The sequence below is a fragment of the Rhagoletis zephyria genome, unplaced genomic scaffold, assembly GCF_001687245.7.
Source record: "Rhagoletis zephyria isolate East Lansing unplaced genomic scaffold, Rhagoletis_zephyria_1.1 Rzeph_scaffold_01609, whole genome shotgun sequence".
Taxonomy (NCBI): domain Eukaryota; kingdom Metazoa; phylum Arthropoda; class Insecta; order Diptera; family Tephritidae; genus Rhagoletis; species Rhagoletis zephyria.
In genome coordinates this window covers 13,388-27,941 of record NW_016158693.1, presented here as the reverse complement: position 1 = coordinate 27,941, position 14,554 = coordinate 13,388, and the positions used below count along the sequence as shown (strand labels likewise).

The window sequence follows — 14,554 nt, the reverse complement described above, 5'->3', positions numbered from 1 at the left end:
ATGTGTATACTTAAATGTATTACGAGTTGGGTTGGTGCTCTTTCATATGCGATTTTTTTTAATTTAGCACGCTTTTTTAATTCTAAACTTCTTTCTCTCAGTGCACCGGTTTAATTTGTGAAATAGTTACATTTCGAGTTAGCACAAGCAATAGTTGATGATTATTATATGTACCTAAATACGTTCAAAATGACGTGCACAGAGTTTTACAATTATATTAAGGAAAAGATAAAAGTTTTGAAACAAGTTCATAGCAACGAAAAATATTACTGATATTTTAATGTTATCTTGTACTTAATTTTTTTTTCTTTCATGAAACCTAGACTTATAAGTACGTACATGCCGTACAAAATTATTGGCTCGGAGGCTCTTTCATCAGATCACAATTTCTAATCAGATCTTTTAGAAAAATTTTTAAAATGTAGATCTTGGGCCAATTAATAAAGTGCAAGGCTGAAGTTGCCAACAAATTTCGTTGATTTTTAGCATTTATTTTTTTTGCTGACATTGTCTTCCATATAAAAAGAATTATCGAACATAGTTTGTATGGAAGAAACTCTCAGTAAAAGCAATACCAAAAATCAATTAAAATTTAATGGGCTGGAAAACTTCATTTTAAAAATTTTTATAAAAAATCTGATTAGAATGTTGCAAATTTGTACGCAAATTTATTGAATTTTGCCGAGTTCAGCACAAAGTTTAAGAGGCCCTCCTTAAGTGTCCCGGTTTGGCAACAGAGATATCTGGCAGCCCTACTGATATTTTAATGTTATCTTGTACTCATGATAAAAAATATAGTAAGGTAGAACCGCTGAGAGTTACTTTAAAAATTCTTGAAGTTTCCAAACATTTTAATTTTTAAATTTACTCACAAACTCACACACACACATTTTCATTTTCAATCACAAGCAACAACAATTTCGAACAATTTAAATTTTTTATTTTCAATTTTATATGATTTTAAAATGCTGGCCAACTTCAAAAAAAAATCATGGCCGACAAAATGAGAGAACGGTTCTACCTTGCTATGTTTTTATCATGCTTGTACTTATATCTTTTTCTTTCATGAAACCTAGAGTACTTATAAGTACAGTGCCGTACAAAATTATTGGCTCGGAGGCTCTTTAATCGGATCACAATTTCTAATCAGATCTTTTAGAAAAATTTTTAAAATATAGCTTTTGAGCCAATTAATAAAGTGCAAGTCTGTAGTTGCCAGCAAATTTCGTTGATTTTTACAATTTTTTTTTTTTGCTGACAGTGTCTTCCATATAAAAAGAATTATCAAACATAGTTTGTATGGAAGAAACTCTCAGTAAAAACAATACCAAAAATCAACTAAAATTTAATGGGCTGCAAAACTTCATTTTAAAAATTTTTATTAAAAGTCTGATTAGAATGTTCCAAATTTGTATGCAAATTTATTGAATTTTCCCGAGTTTAGCACAAAGTTTAAGAATTTTATTTTTATGTTTTTTCATATATTTAGTATAAACTGTATTTTTATAAAGAATAAAAAATGTTCATGCATTGAAAAAAATTCTCTGTGCTTTAATTGTGATAAGTTGTTTTGTTTTGTTGGCGTACGTTGTAATGATCTCATGATCTCATGTTTTTAAGTTTTTGTTTTTGTCTGTCGAAATAAAATCTCCCTACATCCTTTCGCACGTCGAAATGAAATAGAAGGGAGCGAGAGGCCCTCCCTAAAGTGTCCCGGTTTGGCAACAGAGATATCTGGCAGCCCTAGGCTACGCTCCTTTTCAAAAAATTTATAGCATCAATTTTCAGTGAATAAGCTTCAGTAGTTACTGAAATATCGCAGTTTTCGTATTTCTGAAAACCACGGTTATATGGGAAGTGGGCGTGGTTACGCTCCGATTTCGCCCATTTTCAGTACCAACCTACCTTGGGTAAAGGGCAATAACATACCAAATTTCGTTGAGATATCTCAATTTTTGCTAGTGTTATCGTGTACACGGACGGACGGACAGACAGACATGGCTAAATCGACTTCTCTTTTCATTCTGATCATTTATGTATGCATTTGTCTATAGCTATCTCGATTAGTTTTGGCTGTTACAAACAACCGTTAAGTGAACAAAGTTATAATACCCTTGTGTACAAGTACGCTCGGGTATAAAAAGAAATATAGCCAATACTGGTCAAGAAAAGGAGAGTTTATTATTGCCATCAGTGCAAATGACAAATCTCAAAAATCCCGGGATTATTTGCCAAGAGTCCCGGAATTTTCAGGACCTAAAAAGGCCGGGATTAACATTCCTAAGTAAATAGTATTCATACGCAACATATTTTTGTATCGATTCGAACAATTTCATACAATCAAGCACTTGTACCCAGCGTTGCCGAAAGCTTTCGCTGGAAAATCGTCACTTTACCCTAAAAAATCGTCATTTCTCCCAAAAAATCTTCAAATTTTTGTTTATTGTATTTTTTTAACAAAATAAAATACATATACAAAGAAATTACATACAATGAGTGGTATGCATAAAAACTAAGCAATTGCGTTTTCTTAAAATTGCATTCCTTAACTTAAAATTATTTGAACAAATTGAATAAAAGTTCTGAAATTTAAAAATAGCATTTGCCAATAAATTTGACCACACATTACAAAACCAAATGGAACCCACATTGTATATGGGTTAATAAAAGTGGATTTGTCATTGTTAACGACAATTTAAAATTACAATTTCAAACACAACGGTTTTTGAAGATTTTTATCCATTTTTAAAGCAGGGGTCTTCCCACCGAGCTTGATATTTTGTTTGTGTAAAAATATTTTATTATCGGTGAACCGGTTACCGAATTATCGTGATAGAAACCTGATAGTTTTTCTGGTAGTTGGTAAACTGCAATCAGTTGATCGATATTTATTCAATTTTAAATCCGCCCGCTGCATAACGCATATGAGTAAATAAAATTGGCTGACTTCAAAAACGTCTTACATTCGTGCATACGTACAAAGTATAATGTTCCATAACGCCGAGCTACAAAATATTGACAATGTATACTTTTCCAAAACGCAACCGAAAAGTTATGGAAACGCATCGCTAGAGCAATCAGCGCATCAGAAACAAAGTTGATGCTTCGCTTGTTATTGGTTACCATTGCTGTTTAAAAAATGAAAAAATTCAGAAAAATTGTAAGCAATGTGTCGCAACTCTGCATATACAAACAGTTTGAATACCGCAGTTTACCAGTTTCCAAACATTGTATTGATACCAAGAATGATAGAATACAAGATTGCGCCGATCAGAGAGGATTTTTGAGAATAACTTTTGTGGGACGTCACACTGGTGCAATTGCGAGAGAGAAATGCCAAAACGTGAGCAAGAATGGAAGAAGAAGAAAAAATGTTGCAAGGAAAATGTAAACAAGTTGCACCAGTGTGACGTCATGCAAACAACGATTCTGTCAAATTCGTTAAGAGAGGAATAGCGGTCCGAGATCGGCGCAACCTTTGTATTCTCTCAATCGTGTATTGATACGTCAGCCATTCCTTAAATTTTCTGCTACAATTTATTTTTTTTTTTAGGGAAAAACCTACGAATCCGCTGTTGATAAACACAGTTTACCAGACTAACAAAAGAAAACTGAAAAGGACGTTCATAGTTGATAAAATTACCGAGTGCCAACCAGAAATTTAGAAAAACTACCAAAATGGATGTGAAGACCCTTACAGGTCTATTCTGGTAATAAAAGTTTTGTAGCCGGTAAATTAAGTTCCTGTCAAATTTTAAACCCTTTTCGAATTCTGTGTACTCTTGCAAGAGGTAAATTTTGTTACCATCTCTCAAGCTGGTAACAAAGTATTGCCCCGTGAAATATGCAATGCCAGAATTTCCACAATTCTTCATAGCTGAATTGCTAAATATTTTAACTGCATTACCAACGTAACTAGAATCGCGGTGACAAGAACTGGTAACATTTTTTGGTACTAAAATTTTCCGGTTATAAAATCTTTGGTAACGTGCAGAATAGACCTGTTAGTGTAATATTAGCCCTGTTCGCGTACGCACTATCCAGTAAATCCAGTACTAATTTTACTGGTTTTTTACTGGATGTCGTTTTCGTACGCAAAAACTTGCAAGAAACTAACAAAGGAGGGGAAATTGAGAGAGCAAAAATGACAGCTGAACTTGCAAGTTTTACTGGATTTTTACTGGATAAATTTTTACTAGCAACTATTTGCTAGTAAGAAAAACAGCTGATGGCATGATGCTTATTGTAAATCACATTAAGAAAATAATTGTTTGTGGTGCTTTTAGAGTTGCAGTTGACAAAATAAACCTATTTAAATATATAATAAGATGGAAAACACTAGTATTCTAAGAAAATTGCATCGGAAAGTAACAAATTAATCAACTGTTCATAAAACTAGCAACTTTTTGCTGGTTTTGCGTTTTCGTACTTTCTTGCATATGGCAAGTTACTGGATATTTTTTGCTGGAGAATACGAAAACACAACTATTACCATCTATTAACGGATAATGTTGACTGAACAAATTCCCTCTCCTACTTTTCTATCTCTTCCAAATCAGTGTCAGCAGTGCAAATGGACGATTTGTTGTAGAACAAAACTAGATAAATGCATGGTTGAATTTTGGGTTACGTTTTCCTGTAACAAATTTTTTACATACATATCTACATATGTAATTTAGTGGAAAAACTAAAATAAAAAATCGTCATTACGGGGGAAAAGTCGTCAAAACGTCACTGAGCTAAAAAAAAAACGTAAAAATTACGACCAAATCGTCAATTCGGCAACGCTGCTTGTACCTCACACGAATCATGCGTGCATGTACGTACATATACACGCAACACACTTTAGTATCGATACGAAAAACAGTTTCGTTACCGCACAATATGTTGTGTTGTATTGATTCACGTTGATGGTGCATATAGGGAACATGCGAGTAACGAGATTATTGGGGCGTATTCTTGTTTTCGTACGAATCGAAAATCTTTAAATTTTCCTATCATTTTCTGTACAAAAATTTCAAAGTTTCGATTCGTACGAAAACCAGAATAGGCGCCATTATGTGACTAACGAAGCGAATCTTGCAGCGTAACGCCCCGTCTCCACAGGCAAAACTTTTTGGCTACCAACTGTCATTTTTATAGCCTGATAAAAATTTTATCAGAGGCAATATTTGAGCGTGGNAAAATTCTACTAAATTTCCAACAAAGTTAGAAACGTGAATTTATATGTTAATGTTATAACACTTATGAGCCATCCTTATATAAAAAATTTACGAAAAATATTTAACATGAAAACCATTGTGAATATTTAAAATTCTACATGTTCTTATTAGATGCCGGGGAGTCTATATATTACATTTCAATACATTTAATACAACTTAACGCTGAGTTATCACAAATAAGCATCTTTTAGATTTTAAATTATAAGTATCCCAGAAATACCCATTATACGTAACATATATAAAACATATATTTTTAAGAATAAATTATTTTTAAATATAAATTATTTTTAAGAATAACGATTTTAGAAAATGAAGGCATAATTGGCTCTTTATGTTCCTAATTTTAAAGCACAGTTTTCCTTAAAAAGTAAATTAGTGCAAATCAAATAGCCCTTTAAACATAAAATGAAGTACTTTTTATTTACAAAATTGTATGCGTGCTTATTCTTTTTTCTAGTCCGGAGGTGACCTTTTTTGAACTATCTAGGAACTGTTATATGAACTGTCTCAGAACCATCTTATCCAGAGTAAGCTCAGAACAAGTTCAAAAGTTCTGCAGAGGGCGACAATTGTCACTTCGTAGGGCATCGCCATGTTAAAAAAGACAGTTGAAAGCGTTGATTTGGAATAGATGAAGAACCAGTACCGTCCCTTTGATACAATCAAGCACTTGGTATGGAAAAGTAGGCACAATAGTGCCATTTTTGGCCCTTTCATTCTCAGAGGCACTTTCGGCACAATTCATCCTGTTTTGGCACAATCATAAAATATAGAAGTTTAGAATAAAATGCCAATATATAACAAAAAATTTCATACCACATAATAGATTAAAAAATCACAAAAAGTGTAAATTAAAAGCACTTACAAATTGGAATAAGAGAATTATTTGCAAACCGCTGAATTATGTTGTTAATATGCAGTACGACAAGTAAGTTTTCGCCACAACAAGCTTTTAATTCAGAATTTTAGGAATGATTCTAAGTTCGCAGTTTTATAGTTCATTAAATAAAAGTGCAAGTTTCTGCAATATCCCGATGATTTTTGATATTTTTTTTCTGACGGTGTCGTACATTTTCATCCATTTAAAAAAATTTCGAACACACTTTATATAGAAGAAATGCATAACATCGAAAACTTGGAATCTCCCTAAAAATTCTGAATTCAAAGTATTTTGTTGCGAAAACCTGCTGAATTTTTATAATTTTTGTACAAAGTTTGAAGTGCTTATTTGTGTACATATATTGTGTTTATTAAACCTAGAATACTAACCTTGTTTTTTATTCCTTTAATACTAACGTTCGCCTGTGAGGCTACTTTGAAAAAAGTACAAATTCTGTCTTTCTAAAACTTTAAATTTGTTTAAAAAATGGGCTTAAACATATTTCATATGTTTTTAAAGTAAAAAAATAAAATAATTTAATGATTTTTTTTAATATTAATAAAAATAATTCGTATTAATTATTACATATTTTATAATCTTTTTGAAAGGGGTCACTTTAAAAAATTAAAAAAATTAAAACCATTTAAAAGCGAACGCAATCAAACCAGTGTACGAAAATAAACTATATTGTACGTTACTATTTCGTTTCGTTTATTACTTTAACAGTTCGGTACAATACGAAACAAAACGGCTGAGTTCACTTTGGCGATAGTACACTACAGTAGTTTAGTAGTTACAGACGAAACAACAAACGAAATGAATCGTGCAGGGAAAATATATTTATGTATGTACATATATGCAATAAACAAATACAAAACGAATGGCTGCAATGAATAAAAAAAATAAAAATGTTTTTTAATTGAATTGGATATGAAAATTTACAGAAAAAATTATTTTTCACGTAATTGAAACGTTTGCATACATATAAAACGTACCCTATGGTACAATTGTCACAAACGAAAAGCAAACGTTTCTCGTTGGGGAAAATGACAGTGAATCTTACAATTTGTTTCTGACTATTTACAAAACTGTACAAAACCACAAATGATATGATGATCGATGAGCAAATGGGAATTGTTTTGTACAGTTTATTTTCGTACCCTGAATCAAACAATCCATAAATTATCTTAAGGGTATTCGTATTTACTTTCACACTTAAAAGGAATTAGTTGTTTATCTTTTCTATTGTGACCTGTACTTAAAAATGAAATCGACTTTTTTGTATCACATTGGGCCTTATGAATAAAAACTAAGCAATGCTTTTTTCTTAAAATTTCAGATCCTTTACGTAAAGTTATTTGAATAAATCAAGCAAAAGGTTTGAAATTTTAAGAAAAAGCAACTGCTTAGTTTTTATTCATAAGGCGCATTCACTGAAATCTTCTTCCAAATTGTGAGCTATCGGTTCCATTCAACGATATTTCTTCCAACCATTTTAGAACTTGTTCTTTACAGGAACCCCTCTCGAAAAGAAGAAAAAAATAAGTTCAAAACAGAAAATAGCCAACAAACATGTTAAAAACTGNGAGCTATCGGTTCCATTCAACGATATTTCTTCCAACCATTTTAGAACTTGTTCTTTACAGGAACCCCTCTCGAAAAGAAGAAAAAAATAAGTTCAAAACAGAAAATAGCCAACAAACATGTTAAAAACTGAAATAAGTACAGCAAACAAAATTACCTTTTCTACTAACGTTCACCTGTCAGGCGTCAAGAGGGCGTGGAACTCAGCCGCGCAAGGTCACTGTACAATGTGCGTTTCCTAACCCTACAAGAACAGTGATAGTCATTTGATTGATCATGTGATAATCACCGGTGATGGAGATCTCAATCAAGTACTTCTATCAACTTTTTAAGAGCAATATGCAAAACGTGATGCAAACATTTGTGTACATGTGATCTTCCGTCTTCCTCGAAATTATGTGTACGTGTTCACTCGCCTTTCGACTACACACAGTTGAGTCATTCAGAGTCATACTAGAGTTATATCGGTGTAACTAACACATATTTATTTTTACTTAACACATCCAAATCGACTCGCGAATCAGACGCACCGTGTATGTCGCCTATAAAAAATCCCTCGTAAAAGTGATTTACTGTAATAATTTATATAATTAATAATTTTTATATAAAGAAATAATTATTATAAAAAAAATTTAATTTTGTGGCACTTTCATATTCTTTTCGGCACAATTTTTGAAGGCCATTAGGCACATTTTGAAATTCCATCCCTGCTTGCACCCCACCAGTGTTGCCAACTCGGGGGATTTCGCCCATAATGTGATTTTCGCACCATAAAAGGGCGCGTGGAATTTTGCGTCTCATTATGGGATTTTTAGATAATAGAATTTGATGGCATAAAACAACATCTGCCACCCGAAAAAGGCCTTATTTTGAGGAGGGCAGAAAACGCCTCGAGCGGTCCTGCCTTTAGCCAANGATTTTTAGATAATAGAATTTGATGGTTCTATTGTTTTTTTTATTTGCTGTTAATTCCAACGTGCATAAAACAACATCTGCCACCCAAAAAAGGCCTTATTTTGAGTAGGGCAGAAAACGCCTCGAGCGGTCCTGCCTTTAGCCAAGAAGTCCAGGAGGGTCCCGAGGTCACTCGTCTGGCGGAGAAATCGGACTCGGCATCAGAATCGGAAATTGATATGCAATCCGATTCTGGGTCGGGTCTGTCTTCGGTCGCTGGACGAGGGATTTGGAGAACCTGTTTCTGGCATCGGATATGGAGGACACCGATGATACTGTCGTGGAGGTGTCCAAAGGTACCGCGCTAGGAGCTATGGACGGCGACAACTCGTTAAAGGCTGTGGATGAAGGACCTGCAAATTAACCTTCACCACTCCAAAGCAGCCTCCGCAGCTCTGCTCCTACACCTTAGTGATAAAGGGCAGGAGCTAATTTTAGTCCAAGAGCCCTGGGTTGTAAAAAACGTGGTCTGCGGGCTTAGCTCTGATGCTTACTGTTGTAAATTTAACTTATTACTTGTTATTTTACTGCTTGTTATAATTGAATCATTGTAACCATTCCAAGTTCTTCAAATGAGTCAGAAAACAATTTGTAATTTTTAATTCAATATTAAATACTTGAATCGCAAGCTGTTAATTCTCTTTCACTTCCCTATAATTTTATCATTTGGCGACGAGAATTTCTTCAATTAAACATGGATCCTATAAGCAATCATCCTCTAAACGATATCCTGTTTCAAATGCAGGAAGGCAATCAGCAGTTTCTTACGAAATTAATGGCCGAGAATCAACAGATACTATCAGCAATATTGGCCCGTGAGCAACATTCTTCGAAGGCGATTCCAGTTTTCAGATCTTTCGAGAAGTCAAAGGATAAATGGTCAACATATCTGCTTCAATTGAATCATTATTTTCAAGCAAATGGCGTTCGTGATGAAGATACGAAGCGCGCATGTCTCCTCAGCTGGATAGGAAGCGAGTCTCTCGAATTCCTTCAAAATGTATTTGGCAGTGATCTCAATAATAAGAGTTTTGGTGAACTTATTTCTAAATTAGATGAGCAGTATACAGAAAAGCAGCATGTACTCGCTGCTCGTTTCAACTTCTATCGCACCTTAATGAAGCCTGAACAGAGTTATGCAGATTGGATTGCAGAGTTACGCGGATCAGCTAGGGAATGCAAATTTGAATGTCAAAAGGATAATTGCAAGGAATCGTACGTGGATTACAAGATACGTGATATGATAGTCGTCCATTCCCCACATGACAAGGTTCGGTCAGCAGCACTTCAAAAGATTAATCCAACTCTCGACGAGGTTTTCAGTATCGCCTCAGTCTACGAATCAACGCTCAAGACGTGCTTAGAAATAAAAGGTGAAAATTCTGATTCAACAATCAACAAGCTTTCTTTTAAACGACATCAGAATCGGGGATCTAGTAAGAAAACTAATAACAAGAGTAACACACCTAAGGATTCACAAATGTTTCGTAAGTCATGTCCAGAATGCGGTAAGTCGCATCAGCGAATTCAATGTTTCCACTACAAGAATAAATCGGTGTGTAGGAAGTGTTCCAAAATTGGTCACATTTCTTCAGTGTGCAAACTAAATTCTGTATCCAATTCACGTCAAGCATCTGGTGAATTTTTCAATGAGAAGGTTCAAAATGTTAGTGAAGAAGAAGTTTTTTCACCTTTCGAGACTATAANCAAGTTATGTGTAATGGTAACACGAAAACTTTACCTCTCACTGTTGTCGATAGTGATAAAGCATCAAATATTTTAGGCCTTGATTGGTTTAAGGCAATGAATTTCAATATTCAATTTCCAGATTCAAACTTGTGTAATTTTTCATCTTCGGAGTCTGTTCAAGACAAATTAATTTCCGACCTCAAAGATCTTTGCAATATGTACCACGTTAGTATTTTTCAGCAGTCTCTAGGACTTTGTACAAGTTTTAAAGCAAATATTGTACTGAAGTCTGGTGCTAAACCGAAGTTTTTCAAGCCGTATAATTTGCCTTTCGCGNTTAGTATTTTTCAGCAGTCTCTAGGACTCTGTACAAGTTTTAAAGCAAATATTGTACTGAAGTCTGGTGCTAAACCGAAGTTTTTCAAGCCGTATAATTTGCCTTTCGCGCAATATGAGGCCGTTTGCGCTGAAATCAACCGTCTTGTAACGAATAATGTCTTAAAGGCAGTCAACTCAAGTGAATGGGCAGCACCAATAGTAGTGCTTAAGAAGCCTAATGGCAAGTTAAGAATATGTGCTGACTTCAAAGTTACAATTAATCCGCAATTAGAGGTGGATAGATGTCCAAATCCTCGAATCGGAGATTTATTTCACAAATTACAAGGCGGAGTTTACTTCACAAAAATTGATTTGAGTGAAGCTTATCTTCAAATAGAACTTTCGGAAAATTCAAAAAAATATATGGTTATAAATACACCTTTTGGTTTATTTCAATACCAAAGAATGCCTTTCGGAGTGTCTAGTGCTCCTGGTATCTTTCAAAGGTTAATGGAAGAAATTATATCTGGTATTCCAAATTGTGCAGTTTATCTTGATGACATCATTATTACTGGTCGAAATAGTGAAGATCACATAAGAACGTGAAGGAAGTTTTTGAAAAACTAAGATATCATGGACTAAATTGTGGAAAAGAGAAATGTCATTTTGCGAAAGACCGTATTGAATATGTTGGACATATAATTGATTCAAAAGGCATATTTCCGTCGACAAAGAGATTAGAAGCTATTCAATTAATGCCAAGACCACAAAACTTGCGCGAACTTGAAGCTTTTATAGGTAAAATGAATTATTATAACAAATTCATACCGAATTTTTCTTCAAAGGCAGCAGCTTTGAATGAACATAGAAGGAGGGATGTTAAGTTTATATGGGGAGATAGACAAGACAAATCTTTTCTACTTTTAAAAGAATCAATACTTAAAGTAGTTCAACTAGTGCACTACAACGATGAATTTCCTATCGTTCTTGCTACTGATGCTTCAATGCATGGTATCGAAGCTGTAATTTCTCATCGATTTCCAGACGGCACGGAAAAGCCAATCTCGTTTGCTTCAAAAACATTAAACTCAAGTCAGTTGAATTACTCTCAAATTGAAAAAGAAGCTCTATCTATTATTTTCGGTGTAACTCGTTTTCATCAATATCTTTTTGGAAGACATTTTGAACTAATAACAGATCATCAAGCTTTAACCACGTTATTTCATCCTTGTAAGAAATTACCTATTATGACTTTACATAGACTTCAACGATGGGCGATTGTGCTTCAGGCATATGATTATTCAATTCAATACAAAAGTATTAAGCAACACGCAAACGCAGATGCATTGTCAAGACTTCCGATAGGGGAAGATAAAGAGTTTGATAAGAAAGAAGAAAACATGTTTAACGTGGAACATATTTATCAATCTACTCTTGACGAGTTTCCTATCAATGCTGATGTTATTTCACAGTATACCAAACAAGATTCACTCTTATGTATTGTGCAGAAGTACATAGAAAATGGATGGCCTAATTCTTTACCAAAAATACAATCGCATATTAAACCTTTTTATGAAAGAAAATTATCTTTGTCTATTCAAAAAGGTGTAATTTTATTTCATACTGATTACATACGTGTAGTAATACCATCGGCGTTACAAAATAAGATTTTAGATACTCTTCATGAGGGTCATTGGGGCGCAAGTAGAATGAAACAAATGGCAAGGCGTTACATATGGTTTCCAAAGATAGACGAAGAAATTGAAAAGCTGTCTAAATCTTGCAAAACATGTGTCATATTTTCAAGCAATCCAAAACGGGATTTTCTTCATGGCCAGTGGCAACTGAACCTTGGGAAAGGGTACACGTCGATTTTGCTGGTCCTTTCTTTTCTCGCATGTGGTTGATCTTGGTTGACTCTTATTCTAAATTTCCTTACGTTTTTGAATTGTCATCAGCAACGACTTCTTCTACAATAACAGCGCTGCAGAAAATATTTTCAGTTGAAGGTCTTCCCAAAACCATTGTAAGTGATAATGGACCACAATTGACCTCGGAGGAGTTTCAGACCTTTTGCAAATTGAATACGATTGAGCATCTTACATCTGCTCCTTTTCATCCGGCATGTTGTTGTTGTAGCAGCATACAAATTCCCCAAAGACTTTTTGGGGAGTGTTGCTGGAGTGACAGTCCTTGGCCAGATATAAATCTGGGTCGTTCCGGTTACGTAGACCCGACTGTCGTGGGTCATCCGGCATCGAATGGTTTGGCAGAACGTTTTGTAAGAACATTCAAGCAAGCGTTTTCTAAAATTATGACTACTGAAACTCATCGTGAAAAAGCTTTATATAAGTATTTGGCTACATATAGATCCACACCGAACACAGTCAGTGGAAAATCTCCAGCAGAACTGTTACATGGACGTCAATCGCGCACTATTTTATCTGCATTGTTTCCACAAAAACAAAATGTATGCTACAGTAAATCCAAATTTCACGTAGGTCAAGAAGTTTATGCACGAAATTATTCCGGAGCCAAAAGATGGGTTGAAGGACAAATTCTTGAAGTTATTGGTCAAATGATGTATCATGTTCAAACAGAAACGGGAACAATCAAGCGCCATCAAAATCAGTTAAAGGTCAAGTTAGTTACTCCACACACTGATGCTTATTCTAAATCAAACCGGTCTACATACGATACACGGTGGGCAGGAAGCGAAGATAAGTTGCATAAAAATGTCGACAAAATCTGAAAGCAGGGTTGTATTTGTTGATATCTTAAGGTTAAGATTCCGCTTAAATTGAAATCCTAGCTGCTCCTGTTTTAAAGATATCCATTTTATCCATATTTTATATACTTCTGATAGGATATATTTGCAAAAGAGGAAGGCGTACTTCTCGATAATTAGAGCATATTTATACGAAAAGAAATCTCACACAAATCTGTTCCTCTTTTTTAACTCACTAAAACGGATCAAATCAATGTGAAACATTTTCATTTTTTCCTACCGAAAGAATAACTGATCGAGATTTATTGGGCGCTACCGGTATACAACTTAGATAAAACACCACAATTACCTTTTTCTGTAGCGTGAACTTTCTCATTACAAACACTTTCAATATCGCAATATATGTATGTATGTATACAATATTTATTAGTAAAGTGCAAGTCTGAAGTTACCAGAAAATTTCGTTGATTTTTTGCAATTATTTATTTTTTGCTGACAGTGTCTTCCACATACAAAAAAAATGTCGAACATAGTTTGTATGGAAGAAACTCTCCGTAAAAACAATACCAAATATATTGCCTCGTTCAAAGCCATGAGCAAAATCGTGAATACATGGTTTTCCGCAAAACAAGCGGATCTTAGTAATTTTGATAAAAATCTTAACGAGCTCCGCACAGCTTTGAAAATAGTGGAATTTCTCAAACTGTCAAAATCCATTTTATCCTTAAACATTTAAAGCAATCTATTTCATTCTTGAATAACGATGGTTTAGGATTATGGTCCGAGCAGGCCGGGAAGTCAGTTCATAGGGAATTCATTAAATTCTGGGATAGATTCAAAATAAATATGATTGATAAACCAACTTTTGTGAGTCGCCTGAAGAAAACTGTAATGACATTTTCATTCCAGCATATATAAAAACTTAACTAAATAATGAAATATTTAAATACTAAAATGTGTGACTATATTATATGGTAAGCCAACAAAAAAAATAAAAGGAAACAAAAAACAAATATAAAAAAATAAAGCAAGAAAAAAATATAAAAAAATAAAACCAAAAAAAGAACAAAGAGGTGCAAAGTAAGTTGCCTCTACGTGGTGCGCCTTGGAAACCATTGAAACCGGCTAAAAACTTACATAAACTTATATTTTCACATAATATATATACACACATTTACA

The 14,554-nt window shown here is 34.0% G+C and overlaps 1 protein-coding gene across 1 annotated transcript; it reads left to right on the top strand.

Moving 5' to 3' along the window:
* Positions 1–9,334: 9,334 nt before the first annotated feature.
* On the top strand, positions 9,335–11,253 carry LOC108364626 (uncharacterized). The gene is made up of 2 exons (XM_017618376.1): positions 9,335–10,148; positions 10,469–11,253. Exons 1-2 carry the CDS (start codon positions 9,335–9,337, stop codon positions 11,251–11,253), a joined length of 1,599 nt encoding a protein of 532 aa, XP_017473865.1.
* The last annotated feature ends 3,301 nt before the right edge of the window (positions 11,254–14,554 follow it).